We start from the raw sequence: 22,991 nt of genomic DNA, 5'->3' as shown, positions 1-22,991 counted from the left end.
ATCCTGAGCCCCAGCTCTGCTGTCATCATCCCCACCCAAACATGTTGTTGCCTTCTCCCAGCCAATCACTCTCTTTTCCACTTCAGCACTATTGTGTCACCTTTCTGACCGTCTCCTCGTCATCTTCACCTCATCTTGGACATTAGGATTAAGGTTGGTATCCATCCGCCCTACCATCACCACCACCATCCTCTGGTGTTGTTGTATGGTAGCATTAAAATAAGTGTTTTTCTTCCCTCTGGACAAGCTGACTATTGTTTTGTTGCAGGGTGAGGGTAGTGGCAGATATTTTCCTTTTCATAGCTCTCCACCTGTAAGTCTGTCACCCAAAGCCCACGAGTAGATGAATGAAACTCGCTCTTCAATCTGTCTTTCTCTTGTTTTTCCTCCCTGAAATCTATTCAGCCTCGTATCGACCAGATGAGCCTGCCTCACACCGTGCTGTGGTTTTGTCTTTGCTGTGGTTCAGATGTCCTCTGAAAACATTTAACTGTCTCAGAGAGACAAGTTTTAATTGGTGGTTAGAAAGAATCAGGCATGAATTTAATATTGACTGACAAGGATTACAAAACTTGATATACATGAAAACTTTAATTTGCTCTTTCACCATATCTCTTTATAAATATAAAACTGGGTGACAGAGAAAGAGGTCAGAGGTCACTCAGAGGATAATAAATGACAGAAGAGTCTCAAAGAGATATCATGAGAGAGAAAACGGGCGACAGGGCTGGCGCAGATGTGCTGCTTTTTCATCAAAGCCTCGCTGTACAACAGGAAATGAAAGACAACAAGACTGAACAAATGCACAGGAGATAAACAAACAAACAAAGTGGTGCAAAAACACACACAGCAGGGAGCCTCTCATCCATGCTAGGACGGCTGGCATCCCTCCATCTGCACTGCACTCCTCCATCCATACCTCCATCTCAGTCCATCATTTCTAGTTCGCCTCAGAGTTTTTCATTAGACACAAACAGTGTTGGGACTAACGCGTTATTAAGTAACGCGTTACAGTAACTACGTTATTATTGCGGTAACGAGCACGGTAACTAGTTATTATGCCAAAATCAGGAACGCGTTACTCGTTACTGGGATTTAGATAGGGTCGTTACTCGTTACTTCGTGTGTTGCGTTTAACTTACCTCGGAAATCGGAACACGAGCCTGGGAATAATGTCACACTCGAGTAAACGGTGTTCTGGTTAGCCTCGTTGGAGAAGTCTGGATTCCAATATGGCGACGCCCTCGAAAACGCTTGTTTTGCTAGCTCTCTACAAAAACAAATTACTACTACACATATGCAGCTCATCTGCAGTCCCGAATTTCTGAGTCCCGAGTACAAAGGAAAGCACCACGACTGCAGTTTCCGTGCTGGACGTAAAAAGGGCACGTGACACTGTGACGTAAGCTACAATCATGGCGGCAGTCGAAGATGGTCCAGGCATGTGTTTTCTCTCCTGGAAATATTCACATTATTTCTCCTTTGTGTTGGAAAAAGACAGGAATATTGTCATGAACTGTACTCTCTGTGGAGGTTCTAAAACTCTTTCGACATCAAAGACTAGCAATTCTAATCTGATGAAACATCTTCAGAAACAGCATGCATCTACCAACTTAGTTGAAAAAGAACCTGAAGGCAACGTCGGTGACTCTAGCTCCGTTGATGCTATTCCAGCAAAACAACGAAAGCTTGATTTCGGACAGCCTGCTGCACAGTCCATCACCCAGCCCCAGCTACACAGGCTGATTGCCAGGTATGTTGTGGAAGACATGAAACCCATCTCAACGGTTGAGTCCCATGCTTTCAGACAACTGATTAGTGATATACCTGTGCGAGGGAGAGCTGGGAAGGCACCATCCAGAAAGACATTTTCCAGTTTCCTAGACCAAGAATATGCCAACATGGAGTCAGAGCTCAAAAATACACTTGACATGGTAGAATACATCTCCACAACAGCAGACATTTGGACTGTGCATAATAAAAGTTTTCTTGGTGTGACCGCGCATTGGATAAATGCACAAAACATGAAACGTGAGAAAGCAGCGCTGGCATGCAGGCGATTTATGGGTCGACATACGTATGACAGTATTGCATCTGAGCTGGACAACATTAACTCATCTCATGGCCTATCGTTTAAAATCACATCAACTGTAACGGATAATGGCTCCAATTTTGTCAAGGCTTTTAAAGTGTACCAGCCAGCACCTGAGTCAGATGACTCTGAATCTGAGGAGGATGAGGTGACTTTTGTTTCAATTGGGGATGTGCTGCAGAATGCTGCTGATGATGCAATTTCTTTACCGCCACATCAGAGATGTGCATCGCACACAATGAATCTTATCTCTTGCACTGATGTGGAGAAGTGGCTATTGTCTGAAGCTGCAACAAAAACCATCTACAGAAGTGCCACCACAAAATGTGCAGGGCTGTGGAACAAGGCCAGTCGTTCCACAGTGGCTGCTGAGATTGTGGACGACATTATTGCAAAGAAGCTACTAGTACCTTGCACAACAAGGTGGAACTCGTTCTATTATGCTCTGGAGAGAATTTCAAAGATACCTGTGGTGGAGCTGAACACAATCTCATCCACATTACAGTTGAAATGTTTCAATGAGAGGGAGCATCAGTGTATCAGAGAGTACTGTGCAGTCATGAAACCACTTACTGTGGCACTGGACATTCTTCAAGGAGAAGACCATTGTTTTTATGGCACACTCCTACCCACACTGGAATCGCTAATGACCAAGACTCTGGCTATAAAAAAATGGTCTGCAAATTCTTGTTGGGCTACCAGATACAGTTGTCCAGGTAAGAGATGATATTTTCATTTGTGTTTATCTTTAATGAAATGTTTTACTCAATTGCTTTTTATATTGTGCTGTGCTGTTCACATGCAAGTGAATGCTGTTACAGTTACAGATACTTAACCCCAATAAATAAATAAAATAAATACAACGTAGTAAAATACACACTATTTACAAATTAAAATACATTCTATATAAAACTACAGCATGCTGTTAATATTTAATTAATTTAATGTTGAAACAATGCATACTTTCTCATGCAAACATGTTTTTTGCACTTTTACTGTGTCGTTATTACAGGCAGTCAAAACAAGGTTTGCACATGTCCTTGGAAGTGAAGATGCTTTGCTGGCTGCTGTGACACTACCAAAATTTAAGCTTCGTTGGCTACATGACCAGGCGCGGAAGGACCTCGCAAAGGCACGTCTGCTGGTAGAGTGTCGAAAACTTCTCCCTGAGCAAGATCAGCTACAACCAGGTACCAGCGCCACCAACACAACACAGCACGCGGGTTCTAGCAAAGAGGATGAGTTCTTCTCCTTTGAAGAGAATGAGGACATATATGCCACTGCTGAAGGTGAGGTAGCCGAGTACCTCAAATCAGGAGCAACAGGGTTAGACTCTCTGAATCATTTCCCAATGATAAAGAAACTCTCTCTTAAACTTAATGCAGCTACTCCTTCAAGTACCCCAGTTGAAAAGCTTTTCAGCCTGGGAAACCTGATTCTCACTCCAAAGAGGAACAAGTTGACTGATCATAAGTTTGAGAAGCTTCTCCTCTTGAGGTACAATTGTTGGTTTGATGGAAACCAAAGTTGAGTAGTGCTCATATGATGATGATGTGTTGCCTTCAGTGGTGCTCTACAAGGTAAAGTAGGGTTATTTCCAAGTGAAACTTGGGCTTCTGAAGCACTTAAAATACCTTTATATTTTATTTATCTACATGGCCTGTATGGAGGCAATATTATTTTGGTTTGACTGTTTATGAAGCTGAAAATAGTTATTATTTATTTTATTTCTGTTTGTGGGGCTGAACATACTTGTAATTCATTTTATTTCTCTTCTCTTTCTCTGAAAATACTTTTATTACTGAACATGAGGTCTCCAGTTGGTGGAATTCAGCAGTTAAGTTTACAAAGTTAAGTTCAGTTAACTTTACAAAGAATGGACAAACCTCACCGTGTTTATGTTAAATCATTTTTTGCACTACATGTTTTTGCACTTTGATACCTACAGGTCCTAAATTGTCTGAGGTACAGTTTAATGTTGGCACTGCTAAAAGCATACTTTCTGTCCATTTAAATGGCAAAAATAAATATCTTTCAAAAGTTTCAACACACTGTATGTTGTGTTTTGTGATCCACTGCTTCTTCCTAGTGATACTACGTACAATGATTAGACACTGCTGTAACAACCCGAGAATGATGAGTTTGCATTTGTAGAGGGTTGAAACATTAGAAATAGATTAAAACACACAGATAAAAAAGTGACACATAAAACAAACTTTGTTAATTTCTAATTTAGTTTCATTCATTTCATCATTAACTTGCACTCGCACTACTACACTGCCATTTTAACTATTTTAGGTTCAGGCCATTAGGTGGCACAGTGTACTTGTGGCTGGATAGTGCTAACATGTAAGCAAGCTAGAAGACTGGCATCCTTGCTGGGTATCCAGTTAGGGAAGCAACACATTAATAAGAGAATTCTGGGTAAAACCAAAGTTACTTTCCCTAGTAACTAGTTACTTCAAAAGTAACGAGTAACTTGAAGTAACTGAGTTACTTTTGAGAGAAGTAACTAGTAATGTAACTGAGTTACTATTTTAAAGTAACTTACCCAACACTGGACACAAACTAGAACAGAAAACACAATAATTTGTCTCTTTACCCCATTAGCATCATGTTTAACACACGATGTTATGTCAGGTCCAAAGGAAACTAACACCAGGAGGAGATGAGTCTGTTCCTCGAGGTGTTACAATCAAGGATCACAAAGTCCAGCTCAGTGTGTGACATCTAAAAATTAGACATTTTACAGCGTTATTTACCATTTTCCAAATATTTGATTTCAGAGGAAAACTGTTATTTCAATGTTACCTGAGAAAACGTTACTCAACATGTGAATGTGATGTGCTGAACTGCAGCACTCCATGTTTGGGAGGATAAATTATTCCAGTTTTAATTGCAGTAGGCATGCTGGATACAGTTTTTGTGTGCACATATGGAAAATTGCCCAACATGGCCGTCCAAAACTAACTGTTCATTTTAATTGTGACAGAGCGGCTTCTTTGTCTCAAAGACGCCGGAAGAAGAAACATTTGCTAATTTATCGGCAGCGCTGTGAAACCACAGACTAAGAGGATTGCAAATGGCTCTTTGGCTAATGTGTTTCATTAAAACTCTGCAAAACGTCCCATTTTAATTTATGGCTCTGGCTTTGTTATTCAACCACCAAGAATAAGTTAAAGATGTTTGTTTTTCCAGCACTTTCTTTCCATTTCTGCTCATGCTGATTCTGTTTCCACTGGCCTTTTAAACTTGTGTTAGGGTTGCCCATCATGGTGCAAACTGGGGCTTAACCTGAACTACAAACGCACGAAAACACACTGAATTTCTCTCCAGAGAAAGAAATATAAACTCTGCTGTTTACTGTAGATAACAGCCTGCAAGAAGTGTGTGTGTGTGTGTGTGTGTGTGTGTGTGTGTGTGTGTGTGTGTGTGTGTGTGTGTGTGTGTTACACTCCGGCCTTTAAATTCCAAATATTCACCAAAAATTGGAATGTAATATGAATAAACAGCCAAAGGTCCCCAACTCATTCTTTTAAATAAGCTAAGTCACTCCCTGTGTGAGCGCTGAACTTTCTACCCTGGTGCTTTAGAAGATGGATGGGCCATCGCTTGACCGAGCCTTTCATATGCATATACTATAGATATTTTATATTATATAGGTGCAGTCATATGAAAAACACAGTTTTAAGACCACACACCCTTATTGCTTCCATAGGAAATAGGAGGGTAATGTTTAATATTTAGTATTTACTGTCATATTCCCATATATCATTGTGATGTTGTTTATTCTATTACTCTTGTTCTCTTCTGCTTGCTTTCTTTTTTCTTTCTCAGCAGGTGATCCAGGTGATTGATATATGCATTTTTTTTTCTCTGCCCGTTCTGTTGGTTTTTGTCTTTTGCCCTTCTCCCCCGTCCCTCTTCTCAGCTGTTTCTCTTTCCCTCTTTCTTTCTCCCCTTCTTTCCCCCAGTCAAGTCTGTCCCGTATTCAGTAAGTGAAAATAAAATAAACAATAAAAGGTGAATCAAATGGACCATTATGGCAAGGCTGGGATGGTCAATTTGGTAAAGTAAATCCGTTGGGCATCTTTCTTTGCCTTTAGACAACAATTCTGATGCAAAAGAGCCAAACGGGACAGGCCAAAAAAAAAAAAGGAAAAAAAAGGAAATAGGAGGGTAACCAGGTGCAAAGAAAACGTTATTGCAGGTGTGTTAACACAATCTCCTCATGAGTGTCTGTAAATTCACCCCACGGTCGGAGCATGAAACTCTCAGAAAAACCCAAGAGCTCCATCTTAGACTCTAAAGGCCTCGGTTAGTGTGTTAAAGGGTAAATTTCATAACAGTTCAATTAGATATAGACTGAACAAGTTTGGCTTTGAAGGGATTTCAGGAGAAACTCTGCAAATAAATTACTGCCATGTTCTTTTTGGACAGTTTTACTGCAAAAACTGCAAAATGTGAGGTTTTTGGACAAAATCTGTCAATAGAATAATTAAGAAAACATGATTACACTTTTATGACTTTGTATTTTGATCAATGACAGACACATTTCTACTGCTACAGAATCCTAATTCAAAGGCAGCTCTGATCTGCGTCTCTCAGCTGGAACACCGAGGCTGAAGCACATGTATGTGCACATATGAACACGGAGCCAAACGCTAACACATCTGTCAGCTGATGATGAAAAATAATAAACAGTGGCATGCTGACACACACATGCACACAAATGCACAGTCTGTATTTAAACACTGTATAAAATCCAATCACACCTGGGGATTTGTAGAGTGGACCAGCTGCAGCTCAGAGACCATTAACACACAGCATTTTGACTTGCATTCATTTCCTATGCTAATCATAACTGCTACTTCCCGAGCCATAATCCTGCCCCTACTGTAATCTAATCTAAACCCAAAGTTAAAGTTAAAAAAAAAATTAAAGAAGAGGGACGTGAGTCCCCACAGAGTTACTGTGTAAACAGGTTTACGGCCCACAGCATGAGTATTAGAAATGCAGGGATGAACTGTACAGTCCTGACACCAGGGAATATGCAATATTCCCTGCATATATATATATAACAGCTGAATGCGCTCAGTGCCAGGTATGTAAATGTGCACACACATGCTGAGTAAATCCCACGGGACATTTTCCACTCGGTGCAGAAGTTACTATTTTTTTGGCATGTTTGAATTAAGGGCAACCGCGTGCATAAAATACTTTATTCCACATTCTGTGCTGTTCTCCATCCCAATGTAACCATAAGTGTTCTAAATATCAGCTGAAGATACTGTGTGGCTGAACAGCAGGAAAGCATATATACAGTGCTTTTCACAAAATACATATTTGGAGCACTGAAGAGGAAAGTCAAACCCTTCTCAGCCTGAAGGCTCACGCAGCAGACGCAGGGTGGATCTAAAAATGCAACCCACCGCCTTTTGAGAAACTCGATCAGCAGTTCCACCTGCTTTTATTGATTAAAAAAAACTGCAGCACAAACACACACACACAAACTGAAAATGAAAAAAGAAAAGCTGAAGCATATAGAAACAGACTCGTGGGGACATCATAATGCTTTCCCTAGCAGCAAGAAAGAGCTGGTTTAACCCTAACCATCAAAATGAATGCATAACCCTTTTAGGCTAACTGTAATCCTGACACTAAAACCACATTTCGAGCCTCAAAAATACCTTCAAACTCATGGGGACTAGGATTTCATCCCTCTAAGTCAGCAGTCCCCAACCCCGGGCGTTCGTGGTTGGGGGTTGTTTGGTACCGGGCCATGAGAGTTGAGGCTCAGGTGTGAAATGTATGGTTTTCAGGGATTTTATCGTTATTTTTTAAAATATTTTTTATCATTAACTCAGTTTCCCTGGGACTCTTCCCGTGTGTTATGAATAAATCTTCTTTTTTGGTAATGGTTTTATTTTGTTGTATTTATCCGCAACATCTTAAAGGCCGGTTTGTGAAAATATTGCCGGACATAAATCGGTCTGTGGCGCAAAAAAGGTTGGAGACGGCTGCACTAAGTGACTGTTGGTCCCCAAAAGTATAGTAGCATTCTGTCCTCACAAAGATGTCTAAACATGCCCGCGGACAGACACATGCCATCACAAAATCTGTGTTTGGTGAAACTAATCTCTGATGAAAAGCACGTCTTAATTTTTCCTCTAGATGACGTTTAGACGTGTCATCATGTTTGACTGTCAGCACTGAGGACGGTTTAGTGCAGGGGTAGGCAACTCCAAGCCTCGAGTGCTGGTGTCCTGCAGGTTTTAGATCACACCCTGGGTTAACACACCTGAATCAAATGATTAGTTCATTACCAGGCCTCTGGAGAACTTCAAGAAATGCTGAGGAGATCATTTAGCCCTTTAAATCAGCTGTGATGGATCATGGACACATCTAAAACCTGCAGGACACCGGCCCTCGAGGCCTGGAGTTGCCTACATCTGGTTTAGTGGATCAGAACTCTAACACCTGGATCATGTAGGCACAGATAGCAGCAATAACTGGTGCAAAGTGGTGGTCATTTCACTCTTCAGCACAAAAACTGAGAAAAAATGATGAACTGAACACAAGCTGCACAAACTCTCACGTGTGACAGATCTATACAAATTTTAAAAATTCTTGTTTCGAATAAGATGTTGCAGAAAATTGTGAATTCATGCTCATCAGAGGAGCAGCTACACCATTAACAGCTGGGATTATGGTCGAAGTGAAATTAGTTTTACTGATTTTGATGACTTGGACAGTAAGCTGAGTGTGACTACCTCTCCCATTACTCTCACTGTGTTTTACAGCCTGCTCCTGGATCAACATCACTGGAAAAGGCAAGAATATTGAAATGGAAAAATATACTGTGTAAACCAAAACAAATAACTACATTGGTTTAATTACAGCTGGAATCATTTGGGAGAAATATAATCCAGGTGTCAGCTGGATTTGAACTTTTACCATCTCGGCTAAAATCAGCAGATAACCAGATTTAAGAGCTACTGTTGGCCTTAAAACTCAAACTATAACACATTTGGAGTCTTTTCAAGAGAAGATTATAAATTGGAAAGTGTTCAGACGTGACCCTTCTCACCTAATCTCTAATATCAAAAATGTTTCCGTGTCATGCGATGATCCATCTGTGACCGACCAAGCACGTCAAAAGGAAAAAGAAATCAGCTAAAACACGCACAGGAATGCAAAGACAACTTTTTAATTCCTGTTTACCATGAATATGTACACATAATTAAACAATCAGCAAACAACAACAACCCGACTCATGTATGTCTGGGTATTTTTCTGTGTACCAAAACTGCAGGACAAAAACAACGGCTGATAAAACACAATGAGGACTCAGAGGGAAAAACCCCCAAAACAAAACAACAAAACAGAAAAATCCAAACAAACCGCACAAATCTTTGTTACAAAGACTCAGCTAGTGAGGTTTTTTTCAGGTTAATAATTATTTTACTGTGTATCAGATGCTGTTGGGGTTGCAGCCTGAAACCACTATCTTACCCTTCATCGGAGAACTTCCAAGCAACACGAACACAAAACTGTAAATGGAGAAATGAGGAGCTCATGATGGATAGATGGAAGAGTTGATGGCTGGGATGTGACTGTGGAGCAGCAGTTAGCATAATACTGATTAGGCTGATTAGGCTGGCGCAGAGACAGACCTTTAGCCAGCTTTCCTTTATGACTTTAACTTGGAAAACACAACCTTTAGACCAGTGCTTCCCAACCGGTGTGCCGTGGAAGATTATCTGGCTCCACCTGATTAGTACTCTTTGTAAGAGGCACAATGACTACTTTCTCTTCCACTAGAGGGCAGTACAACCACCTGCTCTAATTAAAAGTGTCGAGAGCTGCCAGTAGAACAGAAGAAGACGAAGAATAAAATTACATAATAGTCATACTGTGAGACAACACAGCGCGTAACAGCAATAGATGAATATTTGAAAAGCTAAAGTAGTCAGTCTGACCTGGTCCTGGAGAAGATTCCGACCCAGGTGAAGGTTCTAACTTGAGTAGTGGTCCGAAGAAAGCAAAAAAGGTATACAGGGGACAAACTGAGCCAAGTCCACTATGCCTGGTATGCAGGGAAAAAATGATCAATATGCTTTTTGTGCCATTTTTGTTTGATGGTGTGCTGAGTGATTTTTCTAGTGTGAAATATGTGGCGTGGCTCCAAAAGGTTGGGAAACACTGCTTTAGACAAACCTGTCCCTGTTTCTGATTGGTCCAGTGCTGCAAACTCCACCTCCTTCATGAAAACTTGGTCCTAGGATAGGTAGTAAGTCAACCCTGGTTTTTCCAGAGTTGATAACCACATTCATGTTAGCCTAATTTATGACAGTACATTTTATTTATAGGTGTATTTAAAAGTTGGAAGACACCAAAGAACTTAAAGATGTTAAGCTTAGTGATGCCAGATAAGGAAAAAGCTTCTGTGTGTTGTATTTGCTTCATTGTGTTTCTTCACAGATACAGAAACACAGACTTGAAAAGTTTCTGTCAAACTGATCCATTTACAAACACTTAAAAAAAAACCCTGTTAAGCATTTGAGTGCTGAAACTCATGATTAAATCTAGAAACTCTGCTAATTATTCAGAGAGATTAGGAGGGATTTAGACTGTGATGACACGCAAACATTCACACACACACTCAGAGCTGCATGCAAGTCTCCTCGGGGATTTGTGGGCCTCAGTGCAAAGATGATGCGGTTTTATTGTCGTTCCTCTCCAGAGATCGGCTCCACTTTTTTCTGTGAATATTTAAACCCAAGATAGATGCTGACTCTGTGATATTCACAACTCCTTACAGCTCCCAGTTTTTCATCTTAATGTTTCTTTTCATTTCTCAAAAAAAAAAAAAAAATTAATAAATAAATTGCGTGTTTCTTTCTTTCCTTTGGTTCACGCCACATTCAGCCCTTTATACAATTTTGCACACCGACCTGTTCGGTCTCACTACAGACATAAACTAAGCAGCGAGCAGGTATTGTCTTTTATCAAGCTGATTTGTGGATCTGTAAAGTAGAGCTCTTATCTCTGTGTGACTTCAGCCTGCAGCGATCTCCAACAGCAGACTGAGACAATTCCACTTAAACCATTTTAAATGAGCTTAAGGCCAGTTAAGCTCAGCGTTATTTTCTTCAATAAATGACCGTTTTATCTACAAGCCGAGATTCCTTTAATCTTCCACATTAATTCAGGGCTTCAAAGTTTTAGAACATTTGACAAAAGTCATCCAGACAGCAGCGCACAAAATGATTCTGCCTGCTCTGCTAAAACACAGAGCTGATCGGCTCTGTGCGTGCGTGTGTGTGTGCGTGTGTGCGTGCGTGTGCCATGTTTACATATCTTTGTGGGGACGTAAAAAATGAAGTTTACTATTCTTGGTGGGACCAACAGCTCTTATGGGGACAAAAGTGGACATCCTCAAGAGTTTAAAGACATTTTTGAAGCTCATAATTTGGTTTTAGTGTCAGGAATACAACAAGGTCATAGTTTGGTTTAGGCTCAGGGTCAGGGTTAGCATTATGTCACTTAGATGTCCTCACTAAGATAGGAAAACGAGTGAGAGAGAGAGAGAGAACAGGTGGGATTTCAGCATCTGCTCTCCTCAAGAGGAAAACTTGCTTGACAGATCTGCATTTGGTCTCTTTCTCACACACACACACACACACACACACACACACACACACACACACACACACACACACACACACCCCCTGTTCTGGATAAGAGAGAAGCATAAAAACATTAAACAGAGCAAGACAAAGCTATTCTACCCCCAAACTCTGAAATTATTTAAACCTGCTCTGTTTATGCATCAAAGGCGTTCGGGACATGTTTTCTTCCTCTGTGGACGCAGAACACTTTGCATGAGTCATCAACAACTTGTGTGGGTTCATTTGGATCTCCTAAAATCTTCACAGCTGACTAATTCCAAACAGCAACAACTACACAGGAAGCATTTTTCAGATACATGTTAATCACAGATAAATCACAATCAAATGCTTCATAGATCAAAGTGTGTATTTTTTAATATATATATTTATGTATTTCTTCTCAATTATAAATGAGGTGTTGATGTGTTTAAATGGAAAAATAAGAGGCAATATGAAGTATACTCACTCTTTGTTCACATAGCGCTGTGATTGTGACTGAGATTAAGAGAACATTGGTACATTAAGGTTTTTTCAGTTATGTTCAATTCTGGGTACCTCGGTGTTTCAGGGGAATGTCTTTATTGATGATTTGTGCCACCTAAAGAGTTTACAGGAGGCTGAGGGGTAGCGCTGCTGACCACCAGGATTTGAATACGAAGTCCAGACAAAGCCAGCTAGTGTATCATCTTAGAGGAGAAGTAATAAATACTACTCAGGGTCTCAGTGGTGGGATGAGCCCTTACAAGCCAGGAATGAAATTCCATTTTCATTGGATTTTTTTTTTTTTTTTTTTTTAAATTCTAGGTTATTAGTGTCATAATTAAAGTTCATGAAAAAACATTGGTTGCAATTGAATATTGACTCCACTTTCAGCCCTTACAAATGACAAATGGTATAGCCCACCCCACACTCCCACTCTCCTTTACAGCACAGCTGATCTGGTTGGACCTCTGATGTGCCCAACAGCAAACAGGTTGAAAACATTTGGCAGGTTTTGAGGGTAACGTCGATGCTGCGTGCTTCGTTCACACACAGAGGTCTGCGTGTAGTTCAGACAGTGAACGAGAGGATGTGAGAGATGATGGAAGTGAAGAGGGAGAGGAAAGTGAAGGTTTTTCTGAGGGTGATGAGGAGAGGGTGGAGCATGTTAGACAAGCGCTACAAAACTAAAATAGCATTTTTACACCACAGGAACCATAAATACTACACTGATGTTTTTATAAGTAATGCAGTTTTAAGGTTGAAACACTCATAACCATAACTGCAGACTAATGCATTAAGAGAGAGATGAACTAGGAGGAGATGCATTACAGACATATGGAGTGTGATGCTATGCTACTGTGTGTTGGGCTCCAAGAGCTGCCAAACATCTCAAAATATGCTTGAAAGCATCTTGTGTAGACACACACAAAACACTATATATTAATATATAATAACATGTTTTTCAGTGGGACGGTCTCATCACATCATGGATTTACCTCATTTAAAAAGAAAAGCTTGTAAGTAGAACTTTGTTCATATTAGCTGTTAAACCATCAGTGTGTGGAAACATAATTAGTATTAAATATAGACTGTATATGAATGATGGTGTGCATAGCAGTTATTACTCATACTTAGTTTTCCTCTGTTTCTCAGTCAGAGTCCCACTTGAGACTGCACTGAGTGCTTATATGCTAGCAACCTGTCATGCTGTGCTACACTGGCCCACACTCCCATCAGGCACGTGTTCACTGAGCTCAGAGCATTGCAACCAATGACTGCTTTTCTGAAAGCCAGAAGCCACTTCCATCTTTTAGATACAGTCAATGTTGCTAAAGCTGTTGTGTAAACCAGCTGCAGTGCTCTGAAGCTGCAACATGTAAATGTCTGTCCCTTCACTTTGACTGTATGTTTGTCTCCTGATCGCCAACAGCTGTGCCAAAAACAAACAGCAGAGGGTTAAGCAAGATTCTGACAAACTAACTGACATGCAGTTGAAAACATTTCCTGTTTTTACAGTTAGGGTTATCACTCATCATGACTTAGTGCTCACAGCTTCAGAATACTAAACTGTGAGATTAATAACAATCAGAATGCTCGAATGAGTAAGAACCAGAGCTGAGACATTTCATTTCATTTACCTGCCATGGTTGGTGCAAAGTTTTAAAGCGAGCTGGTTTCTGGCATCAAGGGAAAAAATAAACAGGCAGTAAAAGGAACTTGCATTCAGAAGTCATGTGATGAACAAAAGGCACTGCAGTGGAAGGAGATCCACAGTTCACAATAGAGAAAAAAGTAACCAAACAGACAAAGCCAGCTGGAGACTGCAAGGAGGATGAGGAAATAAAGACTGAGAGGAGACATGCATACTAAGTACACACCAGGGAGAATGATAATGGGAGACAGGTGAACTCAATCAAGACAAAAGCAAGTGCAGGAAAAGGAACAAAAGCTGGGAATAAAAACACAGCGAGACACGTGAAGATGGCTAACCTTCAAATTAACTACACTCAAAGAAGGACAGCGTGCAGTTAAGAAACATTTGTGAGGCAGAAGAGAACCTGCCTGCCTGCATGAGGGAATCTCATCTCTGGAGATATTTTAAGAACTACTATTTAAGAAACCAGACTGCTGACATTTGTCCTCCTCCACCCACCTGCAGAACTGCACCAGCTGCTAACAGTGCATATGTCTTACCCAGCTTCAAGTGAGCTCAACTAGCTTTGTGTTGCCACTCCCTTCTGTTTAACTCACTTGACTGTGAGGCTGGAGCCAACCTTTCACTTGCGTCGCCGTTTGTCCGCTGAGCTGAACAGCGGCTTCGCTCCATTTAAGCAGAGTGGTTGGGTTTCTGACAGCTCGAAAAACTCAGTGCGATCGAGATAAACTGCTGGGAAAATGGCTGCAAAAGCGCACTGGATAGCTTAATTTTAACACTGGAAAGTGGACTGATTTAAAGATGTTGCACATACTGTGTGCATCTGGTGAAAGTGTTCATAATCGCTCATCCATTATATTTGGTGTTTGGCAACTTGTGTGATAATCAAGGATCAGTATTTTAAAATAAAGTGTGGAGTTGTGGAGGTGATTTTAAAGGATTTGCATGCTTCAGGCAGACAGAGCTCTTTCCACAGTTCACTGGCAACACAGGAGGAAGATAAAGAGCATCAGTGTGCAGCATCTCCTGACAGGATCAGCTTTAGCAGCGTACAATTGTGCATTAAACTGAAATCAAAAGGGAAACTCTGCTGTGGGATGAGATTCATTTTATAAACAGACTCTCACTGAGCAGAACCTGCAGCGTTCAGGTCGGTAAGCTTCCGCTCTCACCTCTACTGAGCACTGACCTGATTTGTAAACCTAATAAATTGAAATTTCAGAACCCTGGGTACTCTGCAGCAAAGCATGACTGATTTATTGCCATATTTATGAGATATGTGAGCATAAAGCTAAACAAAATTCACTCTGTGTTGCATTGAACCTGGTGTGCCCCTCAAAAGAGCAAAAGATTGGAGACGTGGGTGTAAAAATCCTGCCTGACTCAGGGACGCTGGCAGCCAGAGAGACTGAGGCTTGATTTAGTGGTTCATTTGTTTTTTGGGAAACAAACAGGAGAAAGGATGATGGATCTCACCCAACCACCACGTCTTATTCCTTTTAAATAATGCAGAAATGTTATCCATTTCCAAAGATGCCTCAAACCAGAGCAGGAAATAATCTGCTCTGGGACATCCTGGAATACACAATAAGGTAAAAATATGCTACTGTAATCTTTTTGCGGTTTTCATATTACACTGGGATCAAGATGACATGTCAGTTCACACATCACGTAAATACCGCTTTAGTCTTCTGAAGGAGGTTTGTGGGATTTGGGAATCATAACCCTGATGATGTCAGACGTTATGTTGGCTCAAGTTTCTAATCCAAGACATGAGATGGAGCTTCCTGACAAGATAGGCAATCTGGAAAGTGTAGGAATCATTTTTTAGGGGGGATTGTTGTATTTCACCAGGGACTAATTTGATGTCTCAGTGTCAGGTGTTGGAAGTTTATAATATATATTTATATTCCCGCTCTGTCCACCTGCATATAGAGGGTCGTGTTTTTCAGGTAACTGTTCGGCATGGTTGGGACGCTTGTTTTTTCAAACTTGGTGCATCATCTGACATGTCAAGTATGCAATACTATAGTAACTGTAATCAAATACAGGTATTTTAGTCCATCTGCTGCTCTCTCTCCTTCTAACCAACTCTTCTTGGCTTTTTGGTTTGCTACATCGTTGCTCCACCCAAACACCACAGCGCTCATTACTCTGTCCTGTTCGTGCATGTTTTCACAGATTGAACTCTTTAGGTAAATTACTGTTTTCTCAGTTCTGTGTTTGGCACAGCTGGTGCAAAAATGTGACCTCTGCAGGAATCACAGGTCACAGGTTCAGATGCAGGACGAGCAGCATGCTTGTTATGGCACCACCTTGTCTGAGACCAGCAGCAAAAGTTCAGGCAGACACATAATTAAGGTCACACGTTCAACCGAAAGAACCCAAAATCACATCACAGAGACAAATGTTGAATGCCTAAAAAGGTAAAAGGCTAAAAAAAACAAGAGTAAAAAAGTCGACCTGCATTTAACCAGCACTGAGCGTGAGAAGCTAATATGGGAGAAATCTTGCTTTCTGAATACAGTGCATTGCATCATCGCAGCAAGCAGGTGCACAGCAGAAGCACTGTGAGGACAGATCTGAGGTCAGAGCTGTCATTGTAGAGCGAAGGTGTGATGCTGCAAAGCTGCATGCATGCACCGCACCAATGTCCCAGCAACTACTGAAATCAAAGCTACAGCTCCTCATTCACTTAGACACGGCTTTGTTTCTGCAAGGAAACAATTATTATTATTATTATAATTATTAACATTTGTTAGACTACAGTAATAGATTACATGGATTGTAATGAAACTGCTGGACAAACTGCTCCTCACAGCTCTGTGCAAATGACACCTCCTAATATATTCTGTAAGCCTGCGTCTGTCCCCAGACTGCTGCTCTAGATAAGTGCGTTCTGTTTCAACTTGCCTTATTAAATCGGCTAAAAATAAAGTGACATCTCAGTTCCAAAACACCGTGCAGGCTGCAACACAGGCGTGCGAGTGCGTGATTGACTTGCAGAGGTGGAAACCCAGGTATCTCCCAAGCATGAATAATAATAATAATAATAATAATAATATGGATTGCATTTATAAAGCGCTTTTCGGGGCCCTCAAAGTACAATTCCACTATTCATTCACTCTCACATACACACTGGTGGAGGCTACGGTTGTAGCCACAGCTGCCCTGGGGCAGACTGACAGAAGCGAGGCTGCCATATCGCGCCAGCGTACCGTACTGTCTCACAAACACATGCACAGAAGGCATATTAAGCTCCCCGTGTAATTTAGAGAGGACCACTAAATATTCAGTGTAAGCGCTACCCTTGCCACAGGCTGGACACACAGACACAGTAATGTAAGAATACACAAACACACACACACACAGCTCCTGATAAAAATATCAGAAGCTGTGCTTGACTAAAGAGGTGAAAGAGAAAATTGTTTTTTCACTGTCAGACAAATCTCAGGAGTAAACTCCTCTCTGAATCCTCCCCTCGCCTTCTCACCACTAATCTCTTCCCAAAGCCTTGTTCTTCTCTTGTCACCTCTCAGGATATTTAGTGTTTTGCTCAAGGACACCTCAGCATCAGGAGCGGTCGCCTACGGCAGCAGTCATCAGGGCGAGTCACGAATACAGAAAATTTGGCTGAACCCGAACACGCTTTCTGCCGTCCCTCCTCACGCACGCACACCTGTCAAAGGAGACGTGTTCAGCTTATTAAGTCCTCCCACTCTGAGAGTCCCCGTATCAAATCATCAGTTATCCATTATGCTTTTTTACTTTCATGCCACCTTTCTGTCTGTGGGTGATGATCACAGTGAGTGCTTCATTTCTTTTGCGTGTTGCAGTTGATCGCGTTGAGGTGTGTGGGCAGCATCGGTGATCACATTTATCACATGTGCTTCAGTAAGTGAAGCAGTGTCTTTTAGTGTCTCCGGGATCTCTACATGTTTCCTGGGCCACAATTTCACTACCGAATCATAAATGACAGGCTGTAATTCCTTGAGATATCACCTCTGGGCATGGTTTTGATTGACCATTGGACTGGTGTAGTGACACACAAAACTTGGTGCCTCTGTCTCAATGACTCTCTGCGGATGTATTTCAATCTTGTTTATTTGTGTAGAGCCATCACAGCACCAAATGACTTCAACAGTCTCCCTTCCATATTTGCTCTGCCTCACAGAATGAGTGTGAATACATTTGGGAGGATGTCATCCTCTCACCCTCCCTCTGTCGCTCCCCCTCCTGTTTGCATGTCAGGATGCAGCACATGAATCACTGCTAGGACTCATACCTGCTGTGTGGCAGGAGATCTCTCTCTCACTCACTCACTCACTCACTCACCTGTGCTGTATAAATTATTCAGTGTGATATCAGAGAAAGGTCTTCTTTAGACTGTGAGGCTGCATTTACACCTCAGCTTCTGACTTCAACATGTGATTCTCAAAGTGTGTGTGTCTCTCAGTGTGTATTTTTCTTTGTGTGTCAAGGGGATGTCTCTTGCTTCCTGTGTGGCACGATGCAGATACCTTGAACAAAAATAAATGCAGATTTGTAAAAGCTGATTGTTTTCACCCAACATATTGTGCGTGCGTGTGCGTGCATGCGTGTGCGCGCTTCTGTATTCCACCCATGGTCACAAAAGAGGCAGGTGTAGCCTTAGGTGACATCACCAGTGACACATTTTGAGGCTAACAGTGAGCAGCAGACGTTTTTAGATCATGTTCATACTGACATGTTAAAGGTTTTGTCATGTGGCACATGCAGACTGCATCACGTCCCCACATGGCTGCACAAATATATTTAGCATTAAAATGAATGTGGGCTATGCTAAAAGAGAGCTAAATAATGACTATACATGTCCACTGTGAGATCATCATCATCATCATCGTGTCTCACAGCATTGTGGCCCCACCACGCTGGTGTTTTGGATGCAGAAATGACCATATTTGGATAAGAGACTGGCGTGCTAATTTATAAACAGCGCACAGTGAGAGGTCCAGTTCAGTGACTCAGCCTACTGATCAGCTCCAAAGCTCCACCTCGCTCCAGCATCCATGAGGATTAAAGGAAGTTGAAAACTTTTTCAGAGTTGTTGTGAAGGTGGAAAGTACCCATGGGGGCCAAAAACTGTCCAAAACTGAGTCTGTTCTCATAAAACACTCATGTTAAAAAGCTCAACATTACAGCAGATTTCAACATGCTTACAGCATTCACTTTACAGCAAACTCACAGCTTCATAATAAATGTGTGGAGGGGATTTGTTTTTAACTTAACTGTTTAAATGTTAAAGGCTGCTGCTGGCTGTCTGTGAACTTTGCCTCAGTGTCGGTCACTGGACCCCTCTGCCATGTTTGTGCTGTCATTCTGCAATTTTAATTAGTCTCCTTAGACTAACAAAATAATGCAACTATTTTTGCAGTTAATTGTACTAACAGTACACCCAAACAGCGTGAGCTCCAGTGCTGGTAGGTGAAACTCTGCTATTTTATTTGAATCTTATTTTGCACTAATTAGCGGATATCTGTGTCTCTGCAATGAACTGATATATCTGTGGATACGCCTTGTCAGCACAACTTGTTTGTGTTAGCTAATAATTATAAATATGGTCACTCCAGATATAAAAAAATAAAATAATAAAAAAAAAAACAACTATTACCTTTATGGTTTAATTACTTAAACTGGGTTTAAATTAATAGTATACGACAGAATTCAGAACACATGTTAAATGAACCTTTCAGATGGTTACGAGCACAAATGTTAGCTATTAACACATCGACATGAAGTCATGTCACTGTGGGCTTTGATTAGTATGTGGTTCAGGTCTTATCACATTTTGGTATTGGCTGCTTTTTGTTAGTTTATCCTGATAAGGGTCGCCTGTCCATACATCTCCAAACCCACTCCCTCCCACCCTTTTATCCATCGTTCCACAACCAGTATATGTATTCATGTATTCCCAGCGCTTGCAGTGCCGGGACTGCTCTCTGTTTGATCTCCTCTGTGGCAGCCAAAGGTCCCTGGGCTCTCTCCTTTGTTGTCTGCCTCCTCTAACTGAGATCACCCTCAAACTACAAAACCTTGCTTAGCAGACGTCCACATCAGTGCTGGATAACATGTTGGGGTTAGGGTTGTTATTCCAATCACTCTACAAGCAGAATGACCATATGATGGAACTCTGAGAGGAAGCTGAAAAAAGCACCTGCAGTTCCCTGTAACCGATTTAGCCACCAGCTACTCTCCCGCTGCAATCCCTGGTTGTACTGCACAGTCTAGTCTGGGTTTAAAACTTTAGATCGCTCTCAAACAGGTGGAAATGTGTCTCATATGAAGAACTCACAGGTGAGCAGAGACTTTGAGAAAGAGCTTAAAGGAGAACTTTTACATTCAAAGGGGAGACGGATGAAGTGGTTCAGCATCTTCTCTGTGTTAGCTGGGAGATGATCCCAAATACGTTGGAGGAAGTATATGCCATGAGCTCAAGGATGGGACTGAGAAGACTATTAACTACAGATCTTAGATCAGATCTGAAACACTGACAAGACTTTGACTTCCTGTTGAATTAGATTAATTCTATGTTTTGTCATCAAAGACAGGATTACTCGTCCTTTAAATAGTTTGGAAAGCTTGTCCTTGTATTCATCACCGTAGTTTTCCTGTATCCTCTGTCTTTGTGGATAAAGTACGTTACATTTTGAAAATCAGTGTTTAAAGGATCCTGATGTTTAGAGGATACAATGTTAAAGCTTTCATGTTTAATCAGGAAATGTAATTGTTCCACTAGCTGGTATCAGACTAGGAAAAAAGTCATGATTATTACTTTAAAATGACTGAACTTTAACAGACAGCCCTATTGTGCTCTGCTTCCTTGCCTGCAGTCATTTGTAAGAGATGGCAGGATATTTTTTCTAAAAGCTGACACTTTCACAGCCGAGTTCTGAAATGAAACAAGCACGAAAGGCAGAGTAGCAGGTAAAGAGAGGCTCCTGTACCCAGCAGGTCTCACTGTCAGCCTCGTACCTGCCAGGTGTCCTTGAGCAAGACTAACAAAATCAACACAAAACTCCTGACTGATAATTCACAACGAGCTTCTGCATAAAACACAGCTGAAAATTGTAGCCTCTAAATTTGGTTCCAGACTGACACATAGTTGTGGGAGCAGCACTCTGGTGAACTTTTATTGATCTTTCCACCTCACCTGTCCAAGTTCTATTTGTAGTATAGGAAACCGGGTTTCCTGGGGTTGGCGCTGATCCTGGACGACAGAGGTAAACATGAACGCAGTAAGACAGCATGTCAGCCTGAGAGCGCTTTGCACTGTAGGATGTTGCTTGGCTCACAGACACACATGTGCAAAGGCGTGTGGCTGTGCTGTTGGAGTGAAATCAGTTGGAACTGATGAGTTTTTATTTGTTTCTTTTTGAATGAAGGTTAGAGACGGACCTGAGTGAGAGAAGCATTTTTAAAGTAATATTTTATAACCACAACGTACAGACACTGGGTACCTAAAGTGTACGATGAATAAACTGGGATGGTGATGCTGTTTCGCACCACTGTCTTCAAGATGGCAGCTTCCACAAACACACTCCTTTATATATTCAATGATTTAATTCTAAGTTTATGAAAATGCATTGGAAACATTTACACTATAATGTATATTTATGAATATATTTTTTGATTTTACCTGACTACATATTCATGTCTTTCCCAGCCAGCACTGTTCTCACACTGGAGGATGGTGAGGGCTCACACTGAAGACTGAATCATGGAGCTGAGCTCTCATTTTAGGTGTTAGAGCCTAGAGGTTAGCTCTACCCTTTACTCCCATTTATCTCCCTTTTTTAAATCCATCTTTTATCTCTAACACGAGGTCTTCCCGTTGGACCACCCTCCTCATTCTCTCGTCGTATTCCTCTGGTTTTTCTGTTTTCTAATATCCTTGTTACCTTCGGCACTGATTACCACCTTTGTCTCTCTATATGTATTTGTCTCCTACCTCCTGCTCTGCCATGCTCCCTCTGTTCTCTGATTTGCAATATTTGGAAACCACCACGGCGATGAATGCCGCTATTGTCGAGCATCAATTCTAATGTGCTACATTTGGCCCTATGGCAAACGGTGATAAGATTTACACAGACGCGGACGTGTCAGCTCTGTTCTAGCCAGCGGTTGGCACTGCTATAAAGAATGCAGAGTACCATATCAGTACTAATATGAAAAGCTTAGCCCTTGTGGTAAACACTCGGTGACATATTTACATACACATAGAGGAGCTGGCAGTGTTTTTGAATTGATTGGCTGGGTTATAAAGAAATTTGAGGTAGCAGGTTAGATTTGTGCTGGAGAAATTTAGCCTCCTGTGAAAACATTTCCCTTTGGCGAGCCTCTGGCTCTGCAGCCGATGATAATAGGAGAAGAGAAAATAAAACACTAAAAGACATTAAGCACATGTTATTTTCACTCCAAGTACAGAATGTAAGCTCACCAGTTTCACAGTGTTGATATGCACACAAACAGCTCATTATGCCTTGTTGTTACAGCGAGCATGAATATACCGTCTTTCATCTTACGCCGTTACAAAACAAGACTTTGTGTGTGGAGACACTTCATCAGGGCACTGGCTTGTTGACCCTGTGGCTTGTGGGTAAAGAGCAGGGTTTCTAGTAAAACCCAGCAGTATGTTTGAACGTACTAATGAGTAATACAGGCTTATAATCCAATGATTTACCAATGAGTATGACTGCATGTGGCAGTGTTGCACCTGTAACCCTACATAATGGATGGTTCATCAGAAAGGCATTTTACATCTAGTCTGCATTCTTTCATTGGAGCACAAACTGCAGGGATGCTGGCATGAGTACACCTGAAGCCTGTCAAAGAACAGCATCCACCTGCTTCATTGCAGACGGATGTAAATGAATCACTTGTTGAAGAAATAATGTTTACAGGACAGATACACCCTCACAATGACACAGCTAAATGCTGCTAGGCACTAGGGCAGTGTGAGGGTGAGAGGACCTAAAGTCCAAGACTCTGGAGGAGGACTTTCAACAACACTTTTAATGTGAAATAAAGTCCAAGAAGCAACAAAAGTCCA

At 41.3% G+C, this 22,991-nt stretch overlaps 1 protein-coding gene across 1 annotated transcript; it reads left to right on the top strand.

Moving 5' to 3' along the window:
* Window positions 1-1,415: 1,415 nt before the first annotated feature.
* On the top strand, window positions 1,416-17,805 carry LOC146560356 (uncharacterized). Its single transcript, XM_085244407.1, has 5 exons — window positions 1,416-2,498; window positions 3,105-3,381; window positions 3,478-3,589; window positions 17,443-17,635; window positions 17,740-17,805. Exons 1-5 carry the CDS (start codon window positions 1,416-1,418, stop codon window positions 17,803-17,805), a joined length of 1,731 nt encoding a protein of 576 aa, XP_085100533.1.
* Window positions 17,806-22,991: the final 5,186 nt, after the last annotated feature.

The sequence above is a fragment of the Mchenga conophoros genome, linkage group LG14 (assembly GCF_057382185.1).
Source record: "Mchenga conophoros isolate Kocher_MC1m ecotype Shallow Benthic linkage group LG14, M_conophoros_male_GT1.1, whole genome shotgun sequence".
Lineage (NCBI taxonomy): Eukaryota > Metazoa > Chordata > Actinopteri > Cichliformes > Cichlidae > Mchenga > Mchenga conophoros.
Note: the sequence above shows the minus strand (reverse complement) of the source record. Positions and strands in the feature narration are given on the sequence as shown.